General features: G+C 42.3%; 1 protein-coding gene across 10 annotated transcripts in view; it reads right to left on the bottom strand.

Annotated features, from left to right (window-relative positions):
• Nucleotides 1–24,520, bottom strand: part of st3gal3a (ST3 beta-galactoside alpha-2,3-sialyltransferase 3a) — a 681,850-nt gene that overhangs the window by 489,656 nt on the left and 167,674 nt on the right. For all 10 annotated transcript variants that reach the window (XM_078560881.1, XM_078560878.1, XM_078560887.1 and 7 more), the window contains exon 2: nt 18,506–18,653. In XM_078560881.1, coding sequence (XP_078417007.1) covers nt 18,506–18,623 — 118 coding nt within the window. In that variant the 5' untranslated portion in view covers nt 18,624–18,653. The remainder of the gene's footprint in view (nt 1–18,505; nt 18,654–24,520) is intronic.

The following is a 24,520-nucleotide window of genomic DNA, read 5'->3' as shown; positions in this document are numbered from 1 at the left end:
CTACTCACTCCTGTTTTTTCCCCACATAATAGTGGCCACACTTCAGAAACAAATTAATTGCCCGTGAAAACACTTTGGAAAGGACCCAGGATATAGAAAGAACTTTTTTGAAATAATATTTTTCCTTCGCTTTATTGCAGTTTTCTTTTGATTGAATAATTTAGTACTATAAGGGCATAAACCTCTTCCACCCCATTCCCATTTCTCAATTTGTCTCAGATGCACTCTTGCTTGAGTCAGAAATTGCAGTTCAAAGTCTACCAAGGGACTGCAGCAGAATCAAGGCTGCCACAACTGCAGTATTAAGACAGTAGTTTATTTGCTATACTTGGTTAAGATATTAAACAGATGCCTTCCACTCTATGTTTACGTGGATGCTAGAAATGGCATTAACTGAAAATGAGCAGAAGAATTCTCCAGTGTCCTGATCAGCAATATTTTTCAACCAACACCGCCAAAAAAACATATAATATCTGGTACTTCATTTATTTGGCACTTGTTGGACTTTGCTATTTTCAAAAAGGCAGGTAAAAGGCCTACATTAATCGCTGCAATTTTAGATATTCTGAGGATGTGAATGACGCTGTTTACACGCAAGGTCCTGCTTTCTTTCTTAACACAAATCAGTCCCCAACCACGATAGCAGACAAAATGGCAACAAGTTCATAGTGGTCTTCCAATATCCTACTCTCTCACATTCCAGATTGGCCATTCAACACACTGCATCTATTCCCACTGCCTGGCACCCCATTTCCTGAGGGAGTATACGCCATGATCCCTTCTCAGGTTAGTATTCAGGCCTGGTCCAAACATAACATTCAGTTTTTGGTGATACACAAAGTCCATTATACCATTACTAAGTGCTCTATTAAAATATGGAAATATATCACAATATCAGGGCAATAAAATGACTGTACTACATAAAATAATCTGCTTCCATTCTACTTCGGAAAAAGACTCACTTAGACTTCGTTCCTCCAGTCCCATGAAGGGCAATGGGCAGCAAGACTCCACCACTGGCCCCGGTCCATTTCAATTTCTTTCAGCAGGCAGCATCTTGATCTTAAAGGTCCTCCTCAAATGCACTTTGCCAGGTTTTCTTTGGCTGGCCCTGTCTTCTTTTTTCATGTGGTGGTGTTCATTCTTTTGCCACTCTGGCAGTAGACTGTACATTTGGGAAGCGAAATACATACCCTGCCAGTCTCAGTCATCTGTTACAAGGTCACGCAGGCGCTTCTGACCAGTTCTCAGTAGCAATACTTTGCTGGTGATATTGTCTCCCCATGTGATGCCCAGGGTCTTATGTAGGCAATGCTGATGAAAGATGTCCAACTTAGATGACACCATTGCTGTTCTCTTCCATGTCTCGCTGGTATAGACTGCAGTTGGTACTACCAAGGACATTTAGAGTAAGTTTCATGGCCGTGTTGATGGTGTTGGATGCCCAGACTGTGGAGCCACTGGTTTGATGATTCTTACGTGGACATCATCTCTATATCACCCTCCCTGGAGATGTTGTTTCCTTGATAGGGGAAGTGGTCGACGTCCTCTATGTTCTATTGCCCAATGGTGATGGGTGGGCCTTGTTGGCTTTCAGTCATCACGGTCTTGGTAATTTTGTAACTGGTGCAAGGACCAACCTTGGTGCTGCTACTCTCAAGACTGATGGTCGTGTATTGGAGTGCACACAATTCTTCAGCCAGCAAGGCAATGTCCTCTGTGAAATCCAGGTCCGTCAACTGGTGGCGAAACCACAGGATGCCAAAGTCCGCACCCACCATCAACTTCCTCATGATGAAATTGATTGCCACGAGGAAAAGAAATAGGGAAAGTATGCAGCCTTGCTGTACTCCTGTGATGTTGAAGGAGTTTGTGGTGCCTATGCTGGTCTTCCTGCAGCAGCTGGAATCATGATATAAGGCTTTGAAGTTGTTAATATACTGCTCCAGGATAGACTGCTCTCACGATGTACCAGACTGAAGTCCAATGGATGCCATCAAAAGCCTTCATAAAATCAATGAAGTTGGTAACAGGTGGCGTCTGACACTCTAGGCTCTGCTCTATGATGTTCCTGAGTGTAATGCTCTGCTCACAGCATGATCTGCCAACCCGGACACCTGCCTATTCTTCGAAGATTACCTTCTACTTCAGCTTTCAATCTGTTGAGGAGCACTGTGAAGACCTTGCCAGGTATTGACAACAGTGTTATGCCCTCCAGTTGCTGCAGTTGCTGAGATTGCCTTTTTGTGGCAGCTTGGAGATTACTCTTTGCCTCCAGACATCCGGAATATCCTCCATGATTTAGATTTTGTTGAACATGTCCATGAGCTTTGTTTATTTTGTATTCATTTATGGGATGTGGGCATCACTGGCTAGGCCTTGCTCATCCCTAATTGCCCTTGTGAAGATGGTGGTGAGCTGCCTTCTTGAACTGCTGTAATCCCTGTGGTGTAGGTATACCCACAGTGCTGTTAGGAAGGGAGTTCCAGAATTTTGACCCAGCAGTGAAGGAATGGCCATATATTTCCAAGCCAGGATGGTGAGTGGCTTGGAGGGGAGCTCCCAGGTGGTGGTACTCCCATGTATCTGCTGCCCTTGTCCTTCTAGCTGGTAGCAGTTGTGGGTTTGGAGGGTGCTGCTTAAGAAGCCTTGGTGAGTTTTGCAGTGCATCTTGTAGATAGTACACACTGCTGCCACTGTTAGTCAGTGGTGGAGTGGGTGAATGTGGAAGGAGTGCCAATCAAGCAGGCTGCTTTGTCCTGGACGATGTCAAGCTTTGAGTGTTGTAGGAGCTGCACTCATCCAGGCAAGTGGAGAGTATTCCATCACACTCCTGACTTGTGCCTTGTAGATGGTGGGCAGGCTTTGTGGAGTCAGGAGGGGAGTTACTGGTCACAGGATTCCTGACCTCTGACATGTTCTTGTAGCCATACTATTTATATGGCTAGTCCAGTTCAGTTTCTGGCCAATGGTAACCCCCCAGGATTTTGATAGTGGGGGATTCAGCGATGGTAATTCCATTGAATGTCAAGGGGCGATCACTAGATTCTCTCTTGTTGGATATGGTCTTTGCCTGGCACTTGTGTGGCATGAATGTTGCTTGCCACTTGTCAGCCCAAGCTTGGATATTGTCCAGATTTTGCTGCATTTGGACATGAACTGCTTCAGTATCTGAGTCGTCATGAATGGTGAACATTGTGCAATCATCAGCAAACATCCCCACTTCCGACCTTATGATGGAAGGAGGATCATTTATGAAGTAGCTGAAGATGGTTGAGCCTGGGACAGAGCTCTTACCATGTTTCAATAGCTCTGCCAATTTCTCCCAGGTTGACATTCAGCTGTTGAGGTGCAGTCTGTCATTGGACTGGAAAGGGAACCTGGAGCTCTGCTGGTTGAGGATTTCTCAAAAAAGTGTTCCACCCATCTTGCTTCCTGCTCATCAGTCAATAGCGTCGCACCGTCTGTACCATTGATTGGAACTATGGTGGTGCTTCTTGTACCAATCAGTTCCTTTACAGCGTGTTGGGAGTCATTCCATCTGATTTCCTGTTTCTTAGGCCTCCCCGCCTTTTAACTCTATCCATTGTCATTTTTCTCTCCTGCAGCTCTTCTTCACAGCTTTATCCAGTCTTCTATCCCCATCATCTTCTTGCCTTTGCTCAATGTCTTTTTCCAGGTCCCTCTTGCTGTTCGTCAGCTTTCTTTGATCAATCAATTTCCACGTTGGGCCAACAATCCATCGTTCTTTGTTGGTTTCTCTCCTCTGCCTGATGGTTACTTCTGTACTCTTCATCATCCCTCTTTTGAAAATTTCCCACTGTTACACAATGTTGCCCAACTTCATTAGTACTTTGAATCTGTTGTAGAGGGCTACGTGAAAACTGTCTGACATGTCCCTGTCCTTCAGTTTCTCTTCCAAAAGGCCGTTGTGACTTCATGGTTGTTGCCTTTTTCAGTTTCAGGTGGATCTTGCCCAACACAAAGTGGTGGTCAGATCCTACATCAAAATTTCAAAACATCCGGACATCTTGTAGGGATGTACTCCATCTGCTGCTGATGCATAGTCAGTCAATCTCATTCAGGGTGTTACCATCTGGAGACCTGAATGTCTTTTTGTGGATGTCCTTGTATTTGAAGATGCTATTCCCTGTGCTGAGCCCATCACTGCTGCAAAAGGCCAGCAGATGCTTGCTATTTCCGTTGAGCATGCTTGCTGACCCATAAGGCCTGATCATACCATTCAATCTTTATCAGCAAGCATGCTTAAGAAAAAGGCAGCATTCAAAAAGAAGGAAGAAGATGTAATGCAGTCCATTGGTTAATGAGATATTGTTCAAGATGGGAGACTTGAAGAATGTAAAGAAAGATGCTACAATCTGAACCAATTACAGGTTGGACATCCAAATTCCAGCTGTCCGGTTCTCAAAATATTCCATTTGATACTCAGTTAAATGAAATTTAGATTTATTGTCTAAATACCAGGACAATTGAGCTAGGCGCTACTGCTTGATGGCACACTGGACTAGTTATCGTCTTTGCCACTTTGCTAACAGTGGCATGCCAGTCTAGTTCCTGTGCTCAGTCAACCCGAACAACCATTGACCCCACCTAATCAGGCCTGGCCCAAACCACCCCACTTCTGCCCACGCACTGTTAATGCATCTTACTTTGGAAGCAGACAACAGGAAGAATATTTGGAAAGTACAAATAATTTTTTTTCAAATATTATGTATACATCACTATTTATTCTCTATCATACTTAATTTCATACATCACTTATTCATTGAACTTGGCCTAGGATAGGCTTTTATTGTCCAAAATCTGGAGAAATCTGAAATGCAGCACGGTCTCAGTCCCAAGGGTGCCAGATTTTGGACATTGCGTCTGTATAATTAACTGTTCTTTCCTAGTTATCTTAAGGTATCCTGATTGGCTAGACACAAGGACAAGTTAAATTAGTCAGCAACAATGCACTGCATAGAACTCATCCTTTAGTCAGCAGAGCTTTATCTTGAGCAATATACAAATGCCTAGCCAATAAAGTATTTTACTGCAAGACAATGTCTCCCTCCAGTGGTATTATGCAAGCACCACAGTAGCAGACAACTTAAATGTTCAAACTCCATTTAAAAAGAAACTTGTCTACTCCTCTTAATTCAAAGTTGCTTTATCCAACTTATTTATGCCAGTGCCAGCAGAACTCCTGCTTCCAACATACATTCAAGGTACATCCATCCACACATCTAGCACATTTTCTATTTAGGTCATCTGAATAATGTGCATTTTTTTTCAAGTGACTCGCTAGTAAACGACTCCCTTGTGTACTACAGTATCCAAAATAATTACTCAATAAATTACATAGTTAAGAGATGTAACAGTATGAAGAAAAACTTTTAAATGCTGGAAATCTGATATTAAAACAGTAAATACACACCAACTACATCAAGTTCCAAACACACACTTTCTGAAGCTTACACAAGCTCACTAACTGAACCATTAACTGAATTTTTCAGTTGCCAATGAGGGTGTGGTGATCTTACATGTTTTTACATCATAATTGAAAGCCATAGTGTATGGAGTGCAGACAAAAAATGGTCAACATTGATTTTCAAGATTTTGCAAATGGCAATCTTACAATCTGAAATGGAGGAATGGCAATGCATTAAAAATAAGTCCAATTATGGCTCCAGTTCTAAAGGATTCATGTAGTTGGCCAAACAAAATGTTCAGAAAATAAAGGGAATGCTACGCAGGATACCAGAACTCCCTCCTAGTCCTTTAACACCACCATGGGATCCAATGAACAAGTGGACAAGGCCTCATTTTAACATCTCATCCAAAAGACAACCCCAAAATGCTGCAATTTGTCAGAACTGCATTGGTGTGTTCAATTCCTGGTATGATGGTTAGAACACATGCCTTTCTGAATCAGAGGTGAGAGTGATACCAACTCAGTTAAGCTAACAATGTAAGGACTCAAAAGAAATAAATGAATGTTTTTTTCACTCAGTGAGCAGATTGCATTGTGGCCTGTCACCAGCAATTATTTTGTGTTCCAATCTCCTGGTGATAACAAAATTAGTAGTCTTTTTTCCCCCTGGATTATTAGATTGGAACTAGACCTATTGAAAACCATTCTTTCCAATTCCATCCATCAATACAATGTGTGAGGTCTGATAAGAAGGCCAGTTTCAGCAATGTCTTCTTTGTGTGTTTGCCACACTGACCTTTGCTCTTGAACTCTGGGATTCAGTCACAATCAGAATTACCCAGACTTCAAAATACAATAAGATGTAAGAACACAAACTTCACTTTAACTTAAAAAAACAAGTGAAAGTACTTGGTTTCATGATTTCATTGCCTTGAATCAGTACTTTCTGATCAATGTTGTTAGAAGAACATCCAAAACTGTTACTGACATTTCTCCACAATTGAAATCTTACTGAGCACTTAACCTAATGATGATCTGCTTCAAGCTCTTTCCTAATTTGCATCTGTGACGTGGAAGACCGGAACTTAAACTGATGGCGCACATCACCATTCAGTGGGGATGTGTGCTAGGGAAATGTGCATCAGACATAACTCTGACAATCTTGACATCTGGTTGGTCTTTCTCTATGTCAAGAAAGGCGATTTCATCATTGGTTGAAATAAATTTAAAAATTGAAAGACAAAAACACATGTGATCATTGATCAGTGCACAGATTTGATTCATGACAGTTTGTACATTACATGCCATTTGTTCAGCTACCTAAGCGGCTATACAGGGTACTGTCAATTGATTCTTGATGTATGGGGAGAGAGAATGGGCAAAGCAGAGATATATGCCTGTGAAAAACAGCCCTAATAAATTTTACTCAAGGCTAAGCAAAAAGAATGCAAATTCATTTCCTGACAGACTACAAGAGATTTATTTGGATGATGACAGCATCATGTTAAAGGTAAACAGCAAGTGACCGAGATGGCCACGTCCCAAGTGACATAGCTGCTAGACTGGGTCTGCGGCAGGTGGTGAGGGAATCAGTAGGAGGGAAAAAACAACTTGACCTCATCCTCACCAATCTACCTGTCACAGATACATCTGTCCATGACAGTATTGGTAGGATGGACCACCACACATTCCTCCACAGTGGAGACAAAGCCCTACCTTCACATTGAGGATAACCTCCATCATGAAGTGTAGCACTACCTCCATGCTAAATGGGATAGATTTCAAACAGATCTAGCAACTCAAAACTAGGCATCCATGAGGCACTGAAGGCTACCAGCAGCAGCAGGATTGTATATAACCACAATCTGTAACCTCATGGCCAGGCATATCCCCCACTCTACCATTACCATCAAGGCAGGGGGATCAACCCTGGTTCAATAGAGTGCAGTAAGGCATGCCAGGAGCGATACCAGGCTACAATAGAGGACTACCTGCATGCCAAATAGCGAAAACAGCATGCAATGGACAAGAGCTAAGCAACCAACGGATCAGTTCTAAGCTCTGCAGTCCTGCACATCCAGTCGTGAATGGTGGTGGACAATTATACAATTCACCAGAGGAGGGGGTAGCTCCACAAATATAACCATCCTCAATGATGGAGGAGCCCAGCACATCAGTGCAAAAGATAAGGCTGAAGCATTTGCAACAATCTTCAGCCAGAAGTGCCGAATGGATGATCCATCTCAGCCTCCTCCTGAGGTCCTCAGCATCATTAGATACCGGTCTTCAGCCAATCCGATTCACGCCGCATGTTATCAAGAAACAGCAAGGCACTGGATGCTGCAAAGGCTATGGGCCCTGACAACAACCCAGCAATAGTATTGAAGACTTGTGCTCCAGAACTAACTGCACCCTTAGCCAAGCTACTCCAGTACAGCTGCAACACTGGTATGTACCCAGCATTGTAGAAAATTGCCCAAGTATACCTATCTACAAAAAGCAGGACAAATCCAACCCAGCCAATTAGCACTCCGTCAACAAAGCAGTGGAAGGGGTCATCGACAGTGCTAACAAGCAGCACTTGCTTAGAAATAACCTGCTCACTGTCGCTCAGTTTGGATTCTGCCAAGGTCACTCAGCTCCTGACCTCACTGCAGCCTTGGTCCAAACATGGATAAAAGGAACTTAATGCAACTGGAGTCAATGGGAATCAGGGGAAAACTCTCCAATGGTTAGAGTCACACCTAGCACAAAGGAAGATGGTTGTAGATGTTGGAGGTCAGTCACCTTAGTCCCAGGACATCACTGCTGGTACTCCTCAGGATAGTGGCCTATGCCCAACCATCTTCAGCTGCTTCATCAATTACCTTCACTCCATCATAAGGTCAGAAGTGGGGATGTTCACTGGTGACTGCACAATGTTCAGCACCATTCGCGATTCCATATGCAGGAAGACCTGAACAACATTCAGACTTGGGCTGATAAGTGGCAAGTAACAATCTCACCACACAAGTGTCAGGCAATGACCATCTCCAGCAAGAGAGAATCCAACCATCGCCCCTGGACGTTCAATGGCATTACCATTGCTGAATCCCCCACTAACAAGATCCTGGGGGGTTACCATTGACCAGAAACTGAATTGGACTAACCATATAAATACTGTGGCTACAAGAGCAGGTCAGAGGCTAGGAATTCTGCAGAGGGTAACTCATGTCCTGACTTCCCCCAAAGCTTGTCCACAATCTACAAGGAACAAGTCAGAAGTGTGATGGAGTACTGTCCACTTGCCTGGATGAGTGCAGCTCCATGGACACTCAAGAAGCTTGACACCATCAAAGATAAAGCCACCCACTTGATTGGCACCCATCCACCACCTCCATTATCCACTCCCTCCACAACCGACGCACAGTGGCAGCACCGTCTAGAAGATGCATTGCAGCAACTCAACAAGACTCCTTTGACAGCACCTTCCAAACCCGTAACCTCTATCATCTAGAAAGACGAAGGCAGCAGGTGCATGGGAACACCACCTGCAAGTTCCTCTCCAAGCCACTCACCATCCTGACTTGGAATTATATCGCTGTTTCTTCACTGTCGCTTGGTCAAAATCCCGGAACTTCCTTCCAAACAGCACTGTGGGTGTACCTACACCACATAGACTGCAGTGATTCAAGAAGGCAACTCACCAAGACCTTGACAAGGGTAATCAGGGATGGACAATAAAAATGATGGCCTCGCCAGCAATGAACACATCCCGTGAAAGAATAAAAAAAGCTAATTAGTGCAACTTGTATGAATATATCACAGCTAAAATTAACCAGCAATAACAATTATATTAGTAAAATTTACATTCAGCAAACAGTCTCAGCTCATTGACATTTTTTTTCCTTAAAATAAATTATGTCACAGTCTAAAATCTATCAGGTGGTGTTCAACATAATAATGATGTTCTGAGCTCAACTTAAGGAGAATTTCCAAACATCAGGAGCTAATGTTTATATAAAGGTTTTAACACAGTAAAACAGGGGAAGTCTTGTGGCTCAATAAATAGTGCTCCGCCTGAGCCAGAGGCTCTTGGTTCAAGTACCAACATTTCCCCACTGAGCCCCAAAGGAAAAAAAGTGTGAAGATACAAAACTAACGAATATTCCAAAGCGCTTCACAGGAGCAATAGAAAATAAAAGATGACACTGAGCTACATAAGGTGGGGGAAAGACGTGGCATAGTGGTAATGTCACTGGACTAGTAATCCAAAGGCCCAGGCTAATGCTCTGGGAGGCATGGATTAAAATCTACCATGGCAGCTGGTAGAATTTAAATTCAATTAATAAAAATCTAGAATTGAAAGCTAGTCTCAGTAATGGTGACCATGAAACTATCGATTGTCATAAAAATCCACCTAGTTCTCCAATGTCCTTTAGGAAAGGAAATCTGTCGTGCTTGCCATTGTGGCCTACATGTGACTCCAGACCCTCTGCAATGTGGGTGACTCTTAACTGCCCTCTGAATTGGCCTAACAAGCCACTCAGTTCAAGGACCATTAGGAGGGACAATAAATGCTGGTGGCCTTGCCAACAATGCGCACGTCTCCTGAAAAATGTTATGAAAAGGTGATATTAGGGCAAATGGCTAAAAGCTTAGCTGAAGAGTTAAGTTTTAAAGAGCTTAAAGGAGGAAACAAAGGTAGACAGTCAGAGGGGTTTAGGAAGGGAATTCCAGTACGGGGGGGTGGGGGCTGAAGGCACAGCCACCCTTTATTTATCCTTTCACGGGATGCAGGCATTGCTAGCTGGGCCAACATTTGTTAACCATGCCTAATTGTCCTCGAGGTGGTGGTGGTGAGACACCTCTTGAACTGCTGCAATTCATCCGGCGTAGTACACCCATAGTGACGTCAGGGAGAGGGTTCCTGGATTTTGACCCAGCAACAGTGAAGGAACGATGATAAAGTTCCAAGTTAGGATAGTGTGCAGTTAGGAGGAGAACTTGCAGGTGGTGGTGTTCCCATGCATTTGCTGCCCTTGTCCTTCTAGGTGGTAGAGGTTACGTGTTTGGAAAATACTGTTGAAGGAGGCTTGACAAGTTGCTGCAGTGCATCTTGTAAATGGGTCACACTGCTGCCGCTGTGTGTCAGTGGTGAAGGGAAAGAATGTTCATTGTGGTAGGTGGGGTGCCAATCAAGCAGGCTGCTTTGTCCTGGATGGTATCGAGCTTCTCGAGTGTTGTTGTCAAGTGGAGAACATTTCCTCACACTCCTGACTTGTGCCTTGTAGATGGTGGACAGGGTTTGGGGAAACAGGAAACCAGTTACTCTCAGAATTCCCTGTTTATTGCCTGGTAATTATGAATGTTGCCACTTATCAGCCCAAGCGTGAATGTTGTCCAGGTCTTGCTGCACGTCGTGGACACAGACTGCTTCAGTATCTGAGGAGTCATGAATTGTACTGAACATTATGCAATCATCAGCGAACATCCCCATTTCTGACTTTATAACAAAAGGAGGTCATAGATGAAGCAGCTGAAGGTGGTTGGGCCTAGTAGAATACCTTGAAGAACTGTTGGAGCGATGTCCTTGGACTGAGATGATTGACTTCCAACAACCACAGCCCTCCTTCTGTGCTACGTACGACTCCAACCAATGGAGCATTTTCTCCTTCATTTCCATTGACTTCAGTTTATTAAGGGCTCCTTGATGCCTCTCTCGGTCAAATGCTGTCCTGATGCCAAGGACAGTCACTCTCATCTCACCTCTTGAGTTTGGTTCAGTGATGGAGCAATTAAAACTGGTGAAGCTCAGGAGGCCAGAATCAGATGAGCGCAGGCGTCTCAAAAGGTTATGGGGCTGGAGGAAATTACAGAGAAAGTGATGGGAAAGGCCACGATGCAAATTGAAACCAAAGATGAGAATTTTAAAAATGAAGGCAAGACTGGGAGCCGTTGTAGGTCAGCAAGCAGAGAGGTTATAGGTCACCAGGACTTGATATGAGTATGGACACAGGAAGCAAAGTATGAATGACCTCAAGTTTATGGAGAGTAGTATGTGGAAGGCCAGGCAGGAGTAACGTTGGAATAATCAAGTCTACATACAGGTAACAAAGACGTTGAATGGGGGTTTCAATAGCAGATGTGCTGAGGCACAGATGGTTTTGGGCAATAATACAAAAGTTGAAACAGGCGCTCTTAGTGATGGCACGGATGTGTGGGCGGAATCTCCTATCGAGGTCAAATATGACACTGAGGTTGCAAATAGTGGTGGTTTAGTCTCAGATGAAACCAGTAGCTAGTCAATGGAATTTGGAACGGGGACTCAAAACAAAGGCTTCAGTCTTATCCATATTTAACTGGAGGAAATTTCTGCTCATCCAGTACTGGGTGTCAGATAACCACTGATAATTTAGCAACATTGGAGGAGTTGAAGGAAATGGTGAGAGCTTTGTGCCGCTTGCATGTGTGTGTGAAAACTGACACTGTGCTTTCAGATGATGTCACCAAGAGGGAGTATATAGATGAGAAACAAGGGGAGGCCAATCCTTGAGGTGGGGGGGGGGGAGTCACCAGATGTAACAGTGCCAGAGCAGGAAGAGAAGCCACTGCGGCTACAATTAGGTAGGTAAGAATGAAGAGAAGCCACTCTGGCTACAATTAGGTAGGTAAGAATGAAACCAGACGAGTGCATTCCTACCTAGCTGGACAACAATGCAGGGGCTTTGAGGATGATGGTGTGGTGAACCGTGTCAAAGGCTGCAGAAAGGTTGAGGAGGGATAGTTTACCTGTGTCAAATGTTGTTTGTGACTTTGATAAGAGCCATTTTGGTACTATGGCAGGGGGTAGAAACCTGATTGGAGGGATTCAAGCACAAGTTTCAGGAAAGATGGGCACGGATTTGGAAGGCGACGATATGCTCATGGGCTTTGGTGAGGAAAAGGAGATTGGAGATTGGCAGCAGTTTGCAAGGATGGAGAGGAGAGGATGATGATGACAGATTTAAAAGAGAGAGGGACAACACTTGAAGAGAGAAAATCATTTACAACATTGACTAACATGGGGAGCAGGAGGGGAAGTTGGGTAGTCAGCAGTTTAGTGGGAAAAGGGTTGAGGGAGCCAGAAATGGGTCTCATGGACAAGCTGAGCTCAGAGAAGCTTGAGGAACGATAGGAGAGAAACTAGAAAAGATGCTACTTCAGTTTAGGGCAGGGGAGAGCCATAGACAAAGCTTTATCTAGTGAACAAGTGCAAAGGAGGGAAGCAACAGAGTATCAGATGGTCTCAATCCTGGTGTTAAAGAAGTCCATGAGTTCCTTGCACTTACTGTTGGAGGTGAGGGTGGAGGAGACAGGGAGATGGGTTTATGGTGACAGTATGCAGTAAAGAAAAGAAGCTGGGGGTTAACTATATATTCGAGGATGATCCTGCAATAGTGAGCAGTTTTAGCAGATAAAAGCAGAAACCAAGAGTGCTTTAAGTGTTCCAGTTAGGTCTGATGGTGAATAGTTAAACAAGTTGTCTGCCATATCCTATCAAGTATTCATCCCTTGAATTTAAGGGAGTGGAGAGGAAGGCATTACCGGGGATGTGGGACAGTAATGGTTTTATTAGAGGCTAGGGCATCAAATGCAGAGGGGAAGAGTACAGTTGAGCAAATCAGTAGCTGAATAAATGTTGTGGTGAACCAAAAGCTAAACAACTGGGATTTTGAAAATGTAGCTGTAAGTGAATTTGAGAGTAGTTTTTTGCATAAGTGGATACAAAATGAGGTAAGCTTAGGGCTTGGAAAGAGGGTTCGGAGTACAGAGTGATACAAGAAAGTTTAGTCCGTATCTACGACACAAGTCCAGGAACTTCAAACCATTAAGTACATCTGAATTGGGAACAAGACTGTGAGGTGCAGTTTTGGCAGCTTAGAGAAGTAGTGCAGTTCAGAATGTAACTTTGGCTATGTATGTGTGCTCACTAGAAGCTGTGCATAAATAATGGCAGAAACTGTCGCCAATAATACACTACCAAAAACTGAAAAGCAAAATTTAGTTAGCCAAAGGTAACTGAGGATGTAGAAACTTAGAGTGGATTCATACCACAGAACCTGCATTCATATTTTAGGTATGACATTCGAGACTAGGGACTGAAGTTTTAGCCACCAATGAGGCGGGCAGAGTGTCGGGCAGGCAGTAAATTATGTGCCGTCCATCAGCATGCCAGTTCCCTGGCTCCATGCCATCCCTGGGGCCATTTTCCTGGAGGCAAGATGGGGGAGGCAGCAGAGCTACCCACCCATAAGCAGCAGGTGACCAATTAAAGGACTATTAGGGCCTATCTGGCATTTTCGAGTTGGCCTCCAGGCCCTTGCCTGCGGTGGAGTACTGTGCAGCAGCCTGGAGGCAGCAGACCAAAGGACCAGCACTCCAGGCAAGCTTAGAAGTGCTCCTGGCCTGCCTGGGTTCAGCTGCAACCTCAGGTTACCCTGTGGAAAGGGATCCCTCCTACAGCAGTGGCCCAGCTGCAAAGGTTTTCTTTTACTTGCAATTTTAAAAGTTGGAGAGGGACGCCTCCACCTTGGGGGTATCCTCTCCCTCACTTACCTACATGGTTATCTTGCTGCTGCTTCCAAGCTGAAAGACCTCCTCAACTGGACGGTGAACTTACCCTCCAAACACTAATTGGCCAATTCAAGGAAATTCATCAATTAGAGACCCCCATTTGAGCCCACCAGCGGGGTACTGAAGCCCACGGGGAAAATCCTATCCTAGGTTATAGGAAGTGACGCAGCCTTTGAAGTGAGCTAATCTATAAACTGAAAATTCTCCAACAGTATTGGCTGCAGATCAGCTGTGAACAATGTTACAGGAAATCCACTAGGAACATCCAGAGAAAAAATATAGCTCCATAGACCACCGCTCAACATGCACCAACAGGTTGTTATGCTGAAGATGATTAAGTAACTATTTTTGCATCTTGAAACATTCCCCCAGGGCCTTTAGGTAGAACTGACATCTTCTAACTGCTAATCTCCATCAACAGCTAGGAGGCACCAATTTCCAAGGGTCAACATGCAACTTTTCTGCCCTGCCAGGCAGCAGACCTGTGTCCAGAATGTGAACAGAACACGTTAATGGGTGTGCACTCTTCTTCAGCACCAGGACAGGAAAATCTTTACTACTGACAACAGCATACTCTGAAACCTAGCAACACTTACATTAATCAGTCTGGAGAAGTAGAACCAAAGACTGTGATAGCATCCAAACTTGGGACAATTTTACTCATCCCTCTCCACCTCACCAGATACATAAATGTAAGTTGCTATCGTTGTTTTGGGACAGACTAAATATATTCAGAGCAATCAGTCACAGGTGCTGAGTTTCAAACTGAAATCTATCTGACTAAGTAAACCACCAAGGCAGGGAACCTTTGTGCAATTTGCACAAGAATTTTCTTCAAACTCAAGTACAACTATTGTACGATAAATGTCCATGGTTGTAAAAGATTAAGAGAATTCACATTCACAGTAGTACACTTCAAAAAACCTAATTCCTCCTTATCATTTCAGTCATTACCTTAATTGTCACATTTCTCTCGCCAGACTAGTGAATCTGCTGTAACATTGTTCACACATAGATTTCACAAACATACTGCAAACTAACTTTTTAAACAGACACTCCTGTAAAGCTACTGCTCAAGTACTCCATTAGAAAAATGGTCTGTATTGGTAAATCCATGAATTTGTAGCTACTTATAAATTCTTGACATCTATCTAAATATTTGTAGATGAAACAACAGTCCAACAGGCAAAGTTCAACTTTAAAAAATAAAAGATATAGGATATTTCCTCTATTTAACCTATGGCCAGAGCTAAGCTATGATTTACTTGACCATCCCAAAGGGATGATAGCTGGTATCCAGCTGGCATCCAATTAGAACTGTTGGTTTACAAAATAAACCACTCAAATCACTGTCAATTCTAACTCCTGGAACTAGGCACTACCAGGCTTATGACCTGCCAACTTTGTGATGTGGATAAAAATACTATTTTTCTGAACCTCTGCCCACCACAGAAACACAAACTCTACCAAACCAACACTCCTGATAGTTTTAGTTCTGAGATAGTCAATACAGCTACACACAAACCTGGAGAGTGAAATGTGATAGATCTGATGTACCTTCCAAGTCTGAAGCTACTTTCACAACAACAAAAATGACAATTTATATTCATATAGTACCTTTAGCATTACTAAAACATTCCAAGGCATTTCACGGGAACATTATAGTGTAAAATTTGACATTGAACCACATAAAACAATGATATTAGGGCAGATGATCAAAAGCTTGCTCAAAAAGGTAGGTTATAAGGTGCATCCTAAAGGAGAAAGAGAGAGAAAGAGAGAGAGAACAAGAGAGAGAGAGAGAGAGAGAGAGATAGAAAGAAAAACTGAGAGGAGTAGGGATGGAATTCCAGAGTTTAGGGCCTAGGCAAAAGACATGGCAACCAACAGTGAAGCAATTAAAATTGGGAATTGCTCAAGAAACCAGAATTAGATGAATCTTGTTCGGGTTGTGTGGCTGCAGATTATAGGGATAGGGAGGAATTTGAAAACAAGAATGGGCATTTTAAAATAGAAGTGTTGTTTGACTGGGAGCCAACGTAGGACAGTGAGCACAGTGTAATGTGTGAACGGTATAGAGTTTTGGATAAGTTTAGGAAAGGTAGAATGTAGGAGGCCGGCCAGGAGTGCATTGCAATAGTCAAGTCTAGAGATAGCAAAGATATGAATGAGGGTCTCAGCAGCTGACGAGCTGAGGTGAGACACAGCAAGGGTAAAACCAGCAACTACAGGCCAGTCACTTTAACCCCAGTGGTGGGAAAGCTTTAAGAAATGATATTCTGGGTCAAAATTAATAATCATTCAAGCAAGTGAAAATTAATTAACAAAAGTCAAAATGGATTTGTTAAAGGCAAATAGTGTTTAACTAACTTTTTGATGCGGTAACAGAGAGGGTTGATGAGTGGACTGCATTTGATGTGGTATTTCTGGACTTCCATAAGATAAGTGCCACATAGGAAAAGTTGAAGCCCATGAATTAAAAGGCACAGTAGCAGCATGAATATGAAGTTAACAGGAAATAGAGTAATGGTGAATGAAAACAGAAAGTGCTAGAAATACTCAGTAGGTCTGGCAGCACCTGCAGAGTGAAAGAAAGTTAATGTTTCAAGTCAAATATGACTCTTCTTCAGAACGGGTGAACTAGTGATTAATGGTTGTTTTTCTTACAGGGAGTCTGGTGTAACTACACCACATGGACTGCAGCGGTCAAAAAGGCAGCTCACCACCATCTTCTCAAGGGCAATTAGAGATGGGCAATAAATGCTGGCCTAACCAGCGATGCCCAAGTCCTGAGAACGAAAAAGGCATACAGTCCAATTTCCCAGTGATCAGTATTAGAATCATTGCTTTTCTCCATCTGTATTAATAATTTAGACTTGGATCTACAGGGCCTATTAGGGCACTATTTCAAACTTAACTGCTGACACAAAACTTGGAAGTATAGTGAAAATAAGGAGGACAATGGTAGACTTCAAAAGGACATTGGCTGATGGATTAAATGCGCAAATCATTGAAGGTGGCAAGGTAGACTGAGAAATGGCTAAAAAGGCATATGAGATCCTAAGCTTTATAAATAGTGGCAGTAAATACAAAAGCGAGGAAGTTTTGATGAACCTTTATAAAACACTGGTATGGCCTCAAGTGGAATATTGTGTCCAATTTGGGGCACCACACCTTAGGAAGGATGTGAAGGCATTAGGTGCAGAAAAGATTTTCAAGAACGGATCCAGGGATGAAGGACTTCAGTTACGAGGAGGAACTGGAGAAGCTTCAGAACTGTTCCAAAGAAAAGTCATATTGAACTCCAAACATTAACTCTGCTTCCCTCTACATAAATGCTGCCAAACCAACTGAGTTTTTCTAGCACTTTGTTTTTATTTCAGATCTCCAGCATTGCAGTATTTTGCTTTTATATAAGTTTGAGAGGAGCTTTGATAGAGGTGTTCCAAATCATGAGGCGTCTAAACAGAGTAAATAGAGAGAAACTGTTCCCATTAGCAGAAAGGTGAAGAGCCAGAGGACACAAATTTGAAGTGACTGGCAAAATAACCAAAAGCAAAATGAGGAAAAACTTTTTAACACAGCAGAGGTTACAATCTGGAATGCACTATTTGAAAGAGTAGTGCAGGCAGATTCAATCATGGCTTTCAAAAGGGAATTGGATAAACCTCTGAAGGGAAACTATTTGGGAAAGAGCCAGGGAGAGAGACTGGTTTAATTGTTCCTGCAGAGAGCTGACATGGATTCAATGGGTTGAATGGCTCCTTTTGTGCTGTAATCATTATGGTTCTATGTCGCTGGTTTGGAGCCGAAAATACAGGAAGAATTAAGGTATAATTCTAGAGAAGGCCAGAGTATATCACACAGCTCACATGCTTACAAGAATATACAGTTTTTATAATGGGCAAAGCATTATGATTTGAAATATTTGGATGTCCAAATCATTTAGCTGTAGCGATTGAAAAATAAGGATGCATCTAATTTGCTCAGTGAAAGCTGTACAGCTTATTTTTAGGAAATAAAATCTAGATTTAGATTGATCAGTTTATGCATGGTTGAAGGACCAATCGTCTTCTCTATTTCTTCCCTTCTGCTCTATTCTCCATGCACCCATTTCTGAGGGCATCAAGTTTAGCTCCTATACCCTGCTACAATACACATGCCATTATTGAAATGAAATAACCAAATTGAGTAGGATTACTTTCCTCCTTGGCCACAAAAAGGTTTAAGTACATGCGGTTTAATTAAATATGCTTCCATATTTCCAATAATACATAAATCAAAACTTTGAAAAATAAAGGCTATAATTCTCTTCCATTCAACTTGAATAGTTGGGAAAAATATCCCAAAGTGACAACCCCTCAATAGTGAGACATCTCAAATCTGGATTTTAAACAGTTTCAGTACATTCTATCTAGATCCTGGAAATCAGAAAATGGTTTAAAAACATTTTAAAATAGTACATTTATGACTCACGTGCTTCCTGTCCCCATCCATGCATGTGTAACTTCCCAGCAGAATAGTAGAGAAATCCCAAGACTAACATCAGACAAAGTGCCAGCAACAAATTGCGGACAGATCCCAGCAAACTCATCTTCACATTATCCCCAGAATTCTACAGCACCTAGTTAAAATAAAAGCAAAATTAATTAGCTCTGGTAAGATGGAGGTAAAAATGCACTTCGCCTTTAAAATTCCACAACAGATTGCTTCAAAAGGTGCACAAAATTCTTTTGTTGGAGTTTTCGCTTAAAGAAGGAAGCTTCCATAGGACTATGGAGTAATTGAAGTACCACAGTGGTATTTGCAGACAGAAAGTCGAGAATTATTTCCATAGATTCCCGAGATGGTTTCATAGCAGAAACTATAGTTGTAGAGCATTAGTTCACAACTTAGTAGATAGCAGATAAGTGAAAAATCTGGGCATGGGACAATTTAAATTTGAATATTGAATAAACAGAACTCACCACGTATCACATTATATTGGTTTACAGATTTTGAAGAACTGGGATAAATCTCCAGCCAGCACAAATGTTGGCTTCTGAGCCAAGCTGACCTTCTGGTCTTAGGTCATACCAACATCTTTAGAAGGCTTTCCCTCACTTTCACCTAGAAATTCACCAGCAGTAGGGGTATGTGTGGGAATGTAGAAATTTGCTGTAGCAGTCCATAGAGTCTGCAACACTTAAGCATTTTCAGCAACCACTCTTGGCGATTTCTTTTTCATTTTGGGATGCTCATGGTCTGTGTACTTAATTAATTTTAAAAACTGTCATAAGAATTCTGAATGTTAGGGAATAAAAGCTATCCCTGGCATTCACTGGTGCTCTGGATGAATTGACAGAAACCTTGGATGACGCAGTACACACTTCTTAGAAAATATCACAAGAGGCCCATGCATTAATGAATACACGCATTCTGTCAACATTGCTCATCACTTCCTGTAGAAAATCAAACTGGCATAAAATATGCGGGCATGCAAATGCATCCCTGTCACACTTCCCATTCACTTGTGCTAGTTCCACTGAAAAAAAAATCAACCCAGTATGGGGGTGGGGGGGGGGAATGATGCTACTCAGTGAATCTGAAGACTTTCCACTGACATGGAATTAAGTAAGCTAGACCACAGCCAGCACCTTATAAGATACCTGAAGAAGTGATCTTTTTCGCACCATTAATTTCCTGAATGAATAGCTTCATTATAAGCTACAGAAAACAGAAGCAGGCCAATTGGCCCAAATGGTCTATTATTTTTAATTCATTGATGGGATGTGAACATTACCCATCCCTAATTGCCCTTAAGGTAGTAGTGGTGGGCCACCTTCATAAACCACTGCAGTCCATATGTGATGAAGGTAGTCCACAATGCTGTTAGGTATGCAGTTCCAGGATCCAATGATAATGAAGCAAAGGCAATATGGTTCCAAATCAGGATAATGTGGGGCTTCAAGGAGAACTTGCAGGTGGTGGTGTTCCTATGCGCCCGCTGCCCTTGCAGATGGGGGAGATTGTGTGTTTGGGACAGGATTTATGTTCCACTCGAACCTCCTTAGTTGTAACCCAAGTTAGCAACACAAAAAAAAAGGCCACAATCCTACATTAATTGTTCTTTCATGGGATGTGGGCATCACTGGCAAGGCCAGCATTTGTTGCCCAGCATTAATTGCACTTGAACTGAGTGTTTTGCTAGACCATTTCAGAAGGTAGTTAACAGTCAACCACATTGCTGTGGGTTTGGAGTCACACATAGGCCAGACCAGGTACAGTCAGCAGATTTCCCTCCCTAAAGGACATTAGCGAACCAGTTGGGTTTTTATGACAAATGATGATAGTTTCATAGTCACCATTACTGAGACTAGTTTTATATTCCAGATTTATTAATTGAATTTAAATTCCACTAGCTACATGGTAGGATTTGAACCCTTCTCCCCAGAGCAATAGCCTGGGTCTCTGGACTGCTAGCCTGGTGACATTAAGGGGAGATGGTGGTGTAATGGTAATATGACTATTGCAGAATTACAAATCATATTAGTAATGAGACTCCCAACATAACTAAGTATGAGGTATTTCTACATGGAATAAATAAAAGATAGTCACTGAGAAATTCATGATAGACGGATGGGAACACCACCACCTGCAAGTTCCCCTCCAAGCCATACATACCATCCTAACGTGTACCTATATCACCACTCCTTCATTGTCACTCGGTCAAAATCCTGGAGGTCCCTTCCAGACAGCACCCACACCGCATGGACTGTAGCATTTCAAGGCAGCAGATCACCACCACCTTCTCAAGGTCAATAAATGCTGACCTAGCCAGCAACACCCACATACAATGAAAGAATAAGAAAGAAAAATTCAACAGTGAAGTCAGAAGAAACTTCTTTATCCAAAGAGTGGCAAGAACGTGGAATGCATTATCATGGTGTAACTGAGGTAAATTAGGAGAAAGCTAGATAAGCAGGATAGAAATGGGAGCAGAAGTAGGCTGTTTGGCCCCTCGAACCTGCTCCATCATTCAACAGGATCATGACTGATCTGATTGTGGCTTTAGCTGTTTTCTTGCCTGCCTGCCTCCCATAAAGTGAGTCATTTGTAGATCAAAAATATGTTTAAAACAGCTTTGAATATAATCAATATAATCAGTGAGCTAGCCTCCACTGCTGGGATAGTGAATGCCAAAGCTTAATGACCCTCAGAGAAGAAATTCCTCCTTATCCCCAGTCTAATTAGGAGACCTCTCATTTTGAAACTGCGCCCCATAGTTCTAGATTCCCCCAGGAGGGGAAACATCCTCTCAGCACCTACCCTGTCAAGACCCCTCAGAATCTTATGTTTTAGTAAGATCACTTTTCATTCTTCTAAACTCCAATGAGCATAGACCCAATCTGCTCAACTTTTCCGGATAAGGCAGACCCTCCAGCCCAGGGATCAACCTAAGCAACCTTCTTTGAACTGCCTCCAATGCAAATATATCCTTTCTTAAATAAGGAGCCCAAAACTATACACAGTACTCTAGGTGCAGTCTGACCAATGCCATGTACAGTTGTAGCAAGACTTCCCCACTTCTATACTCCATTCCCCTCGCAACAAAGGCCAACATTACATTTGCCTTCCTAATTACTTGCTGTACCTGCATGCTAACTTTTTCAATTCATGTACGAGGATGCCAAGATCCCTCTAACTTTCTTGCATAAACATGACATATTTGTGGTTTTCCAATCCGCAGGGATCTTCCCAGAATCTAGGCAATTTTGGAAGATTACAGTCAATGCATTCACAATCTCCGCAGCCACTTCTTTTAAGAACCTAGGATGCAGGCCATCAGGTCCAAGGGACTTGTCGGCCTTTAGTCTCATTAGTTTTCCTAATACATTTCATTGTAATTGTTTTAAATTCCTCCTTTCCTTTTGCTTCTTGATTTGCTACCACTCTTGGGATGCTTTTTGTGTCTTCTACCATGAAGACAGATACAAAATACTTGTTTAAAGTCTGCCATTTTCTCGCTTCCCATTTTTAATTCCCCAGTCTCACCTTCTAAGGAACCAACCTTTACTTTAGCTACTCTATTACTTCTTATATACTTGTAGAAGCTCTCAAAGTCTGTTTTTAGATTTTTTGCTAATTTACTCTCATATTCTAATTTCTTCCTCTTCATTTTTTTTAATGATCTTTTGCTTGTTTCTAAAATTTTCCCAATCTTCTGGCTTACCACTAATCGTCACAGCATTGTACGTCTTATTCTTTCAATTTGGTACCTTTTTGAACTTCCTTAGTTAACCGCGGATGGTGCATCCTTCTTGCACAGTCTTTCTTCCTCAATGGAACATATCTTTGTTGAGAGTTTTAAAATATCTCCTTAAATGTCAGCCATTGCTCATCTACTGTCCTACCTTTTAACCCAATTCCCAGTCCACTGTAACCAACCCTGGGATCATATCTTTATAATTGTCTTTATTTAAATTTAAGACACTAGTTCCAGACCCTCAAACTAAATGTGAAATTCATGTTATGAACACTCTTGTCCAGAGGATCCTTTATTATGAGATCATTAATTAATCCTGTTTCATTACACACACCCCATAGCCAAGCTGTTCCAGTACAGCTGCAACATTGGCATCTTATCGACAATGAGCAAACTTGCCCAGGTACATCCTCTCCAAAAATAGGACATATCCAACCCAGTCAATTATCGCCCCAGTCTGTTCTCGATCCCTAGTAAGTACAGCCACTCTGTGGACAGTTCTAAAACGTGTGAATCTTTTCTGCACCTTCGTCAATGCCTTTCAGTGCTTGGTATAATATGGAGACCAAAACTATGCATAGTGTTCCCAAGTGTGCTCTAGCCAAGTTCAATATAATTTTAAAACAATTTTTCTGCTTTTTAATTCTGTCTTTCTCGAAAAGAGCCTCTTTGCTCAGCTTGCTTTCTTGCTTGCTGCTTTTAGTAATTTGTGTACTGCACCCCAAGATCCCTTTGCTCCTCTACCTGATTCAAGCAATTTGTGGTCTCCTTATTGTTACCAAAGTGCACCACCTTACATTTATCTATATTGAAATTTTTTACAAATTGCACTCCCATTCTGCAAGCTTGCAGTACTTGATCATGTTTTTTCTTCGTATTAACTTCCAATTTGGTGTCCGCTGGAAATTTTGAAATTGTACTTCAGTTTTCCCAACACCAAATCATTAATGTAAATTGTCAAAACAGAGACCCCAGCACTGATCCCTCTGGAACAGTTACTGGCATGTAGCATAATCATAAGATCATTACAGAATTAACACAAGTTTGTTTCATTCAAAAGGTTGTGTATCTTTTTAATGTTCTACCCCTGACAGCTGCAGATGCTCACTCATTGAATATATTCAAGATGAAAATCAATAGATTTTTGGATACCAAGCATATTAGGGGCTATAGGGAAGGCAGAGCTGAGGTAGAAGATCACCTTGATCATATGATCATACTGAATGGTAGAGCAGGCACGAAGGACTTAATGGCTTACCCCTGCTCCCATTTCTTATGTTACTGAGCCGGAATCATAATATCAGAATGGTTACAGCACAGAAGGTGGCTATTCAGTCTTTCGCATCCAAGCTGACTCTCCGCAAGAGCAATTCACTTAGTGCCACTGTCCCACCTTTTCCCCACAGCGCTGCAGATTTTTCCTTTTCAAATAATGATCCCAATTCCCTTTTAAACGCCATGATGGAATCTGCATCCACCACACTCACAGGGGGATGGGAACCTCAGGGGAAATACAGAGTGGAGAGGAAAGAAACTGGCAGTGGGAAATAGAGAAGTTGATAAGGAGGATATAGCAGAGAGTAGCATCAAGGTAAATAGAATACTTGGAGAGTTTGATAGAATTAGAGCAGGCAATACTAAGCCATTAGATGGGGTCAGAGTAAGGGGGAAAGTAAGAAAGCCTAAATCATGGTTAATGTACATGAATACAAGGAGTGTGGTTAATAAAACTGGTGAACTACAGGCATAGGCTGACAAATGGAATTATGATATTGTTGCTATAACAGAGACCTGGCTCAAAGGACAGGACTGGGCGTTAAATATTCCTGGATACAAGGTATTTAGGAGGGACAGGAAAGAAAGAAATGGGGGGGAAGGGGGCAGACTGAGTGGCAGTATTGAATAAAGATGGCGTTACAGTACTGGAGAGAGGGGTGATATTCCTGAGGGGTTAAGGGCGGAAACTCTCTGGCTAGAGGTAAGGAATGAAAAAGGTACAGTAACATTGATCAGTGTAGTAAATAGACCATCAACTAGTGGATGGGATGTAGAGAAACAAATTTGCCAAGAAATAACAGAGAGGTGCAAGAATTATAATGGGGTATTTCAATTATCCAAGTATAGGCTGGAATAGGAATAGTCCAAAGGGATAAGAGGGACAAGATAATTTTCTTCAGCAGTATGTTTCCGGTCCAATGAGAGGGTAGGCACTTTTGGGCCTGGTTCTGGGAAATGAGTTGGTCCAA

The sequence above is a fragment of the Cetorhinus maximus genome, chromosome 17 (assembly GCF_964194155.1).
Source record: "Cetorhinus maximus chromosome 17, sCetMax3.hap1.1, whole genome shotgun sequence".
NCBI classification, from domain to species: domain Eukaryota; kingdom Metazoa; phylum Chordata; class Chondrichthyes; order Lamniformes; family Cetorhinidae; genus Cetorhinus; species Cetorhinus maximus.
The sequence above is the reverse complement of the archived record's forward strand: the minus strand, read 5'-3'. Positions and strand labels throughout refer to the sequence as shown.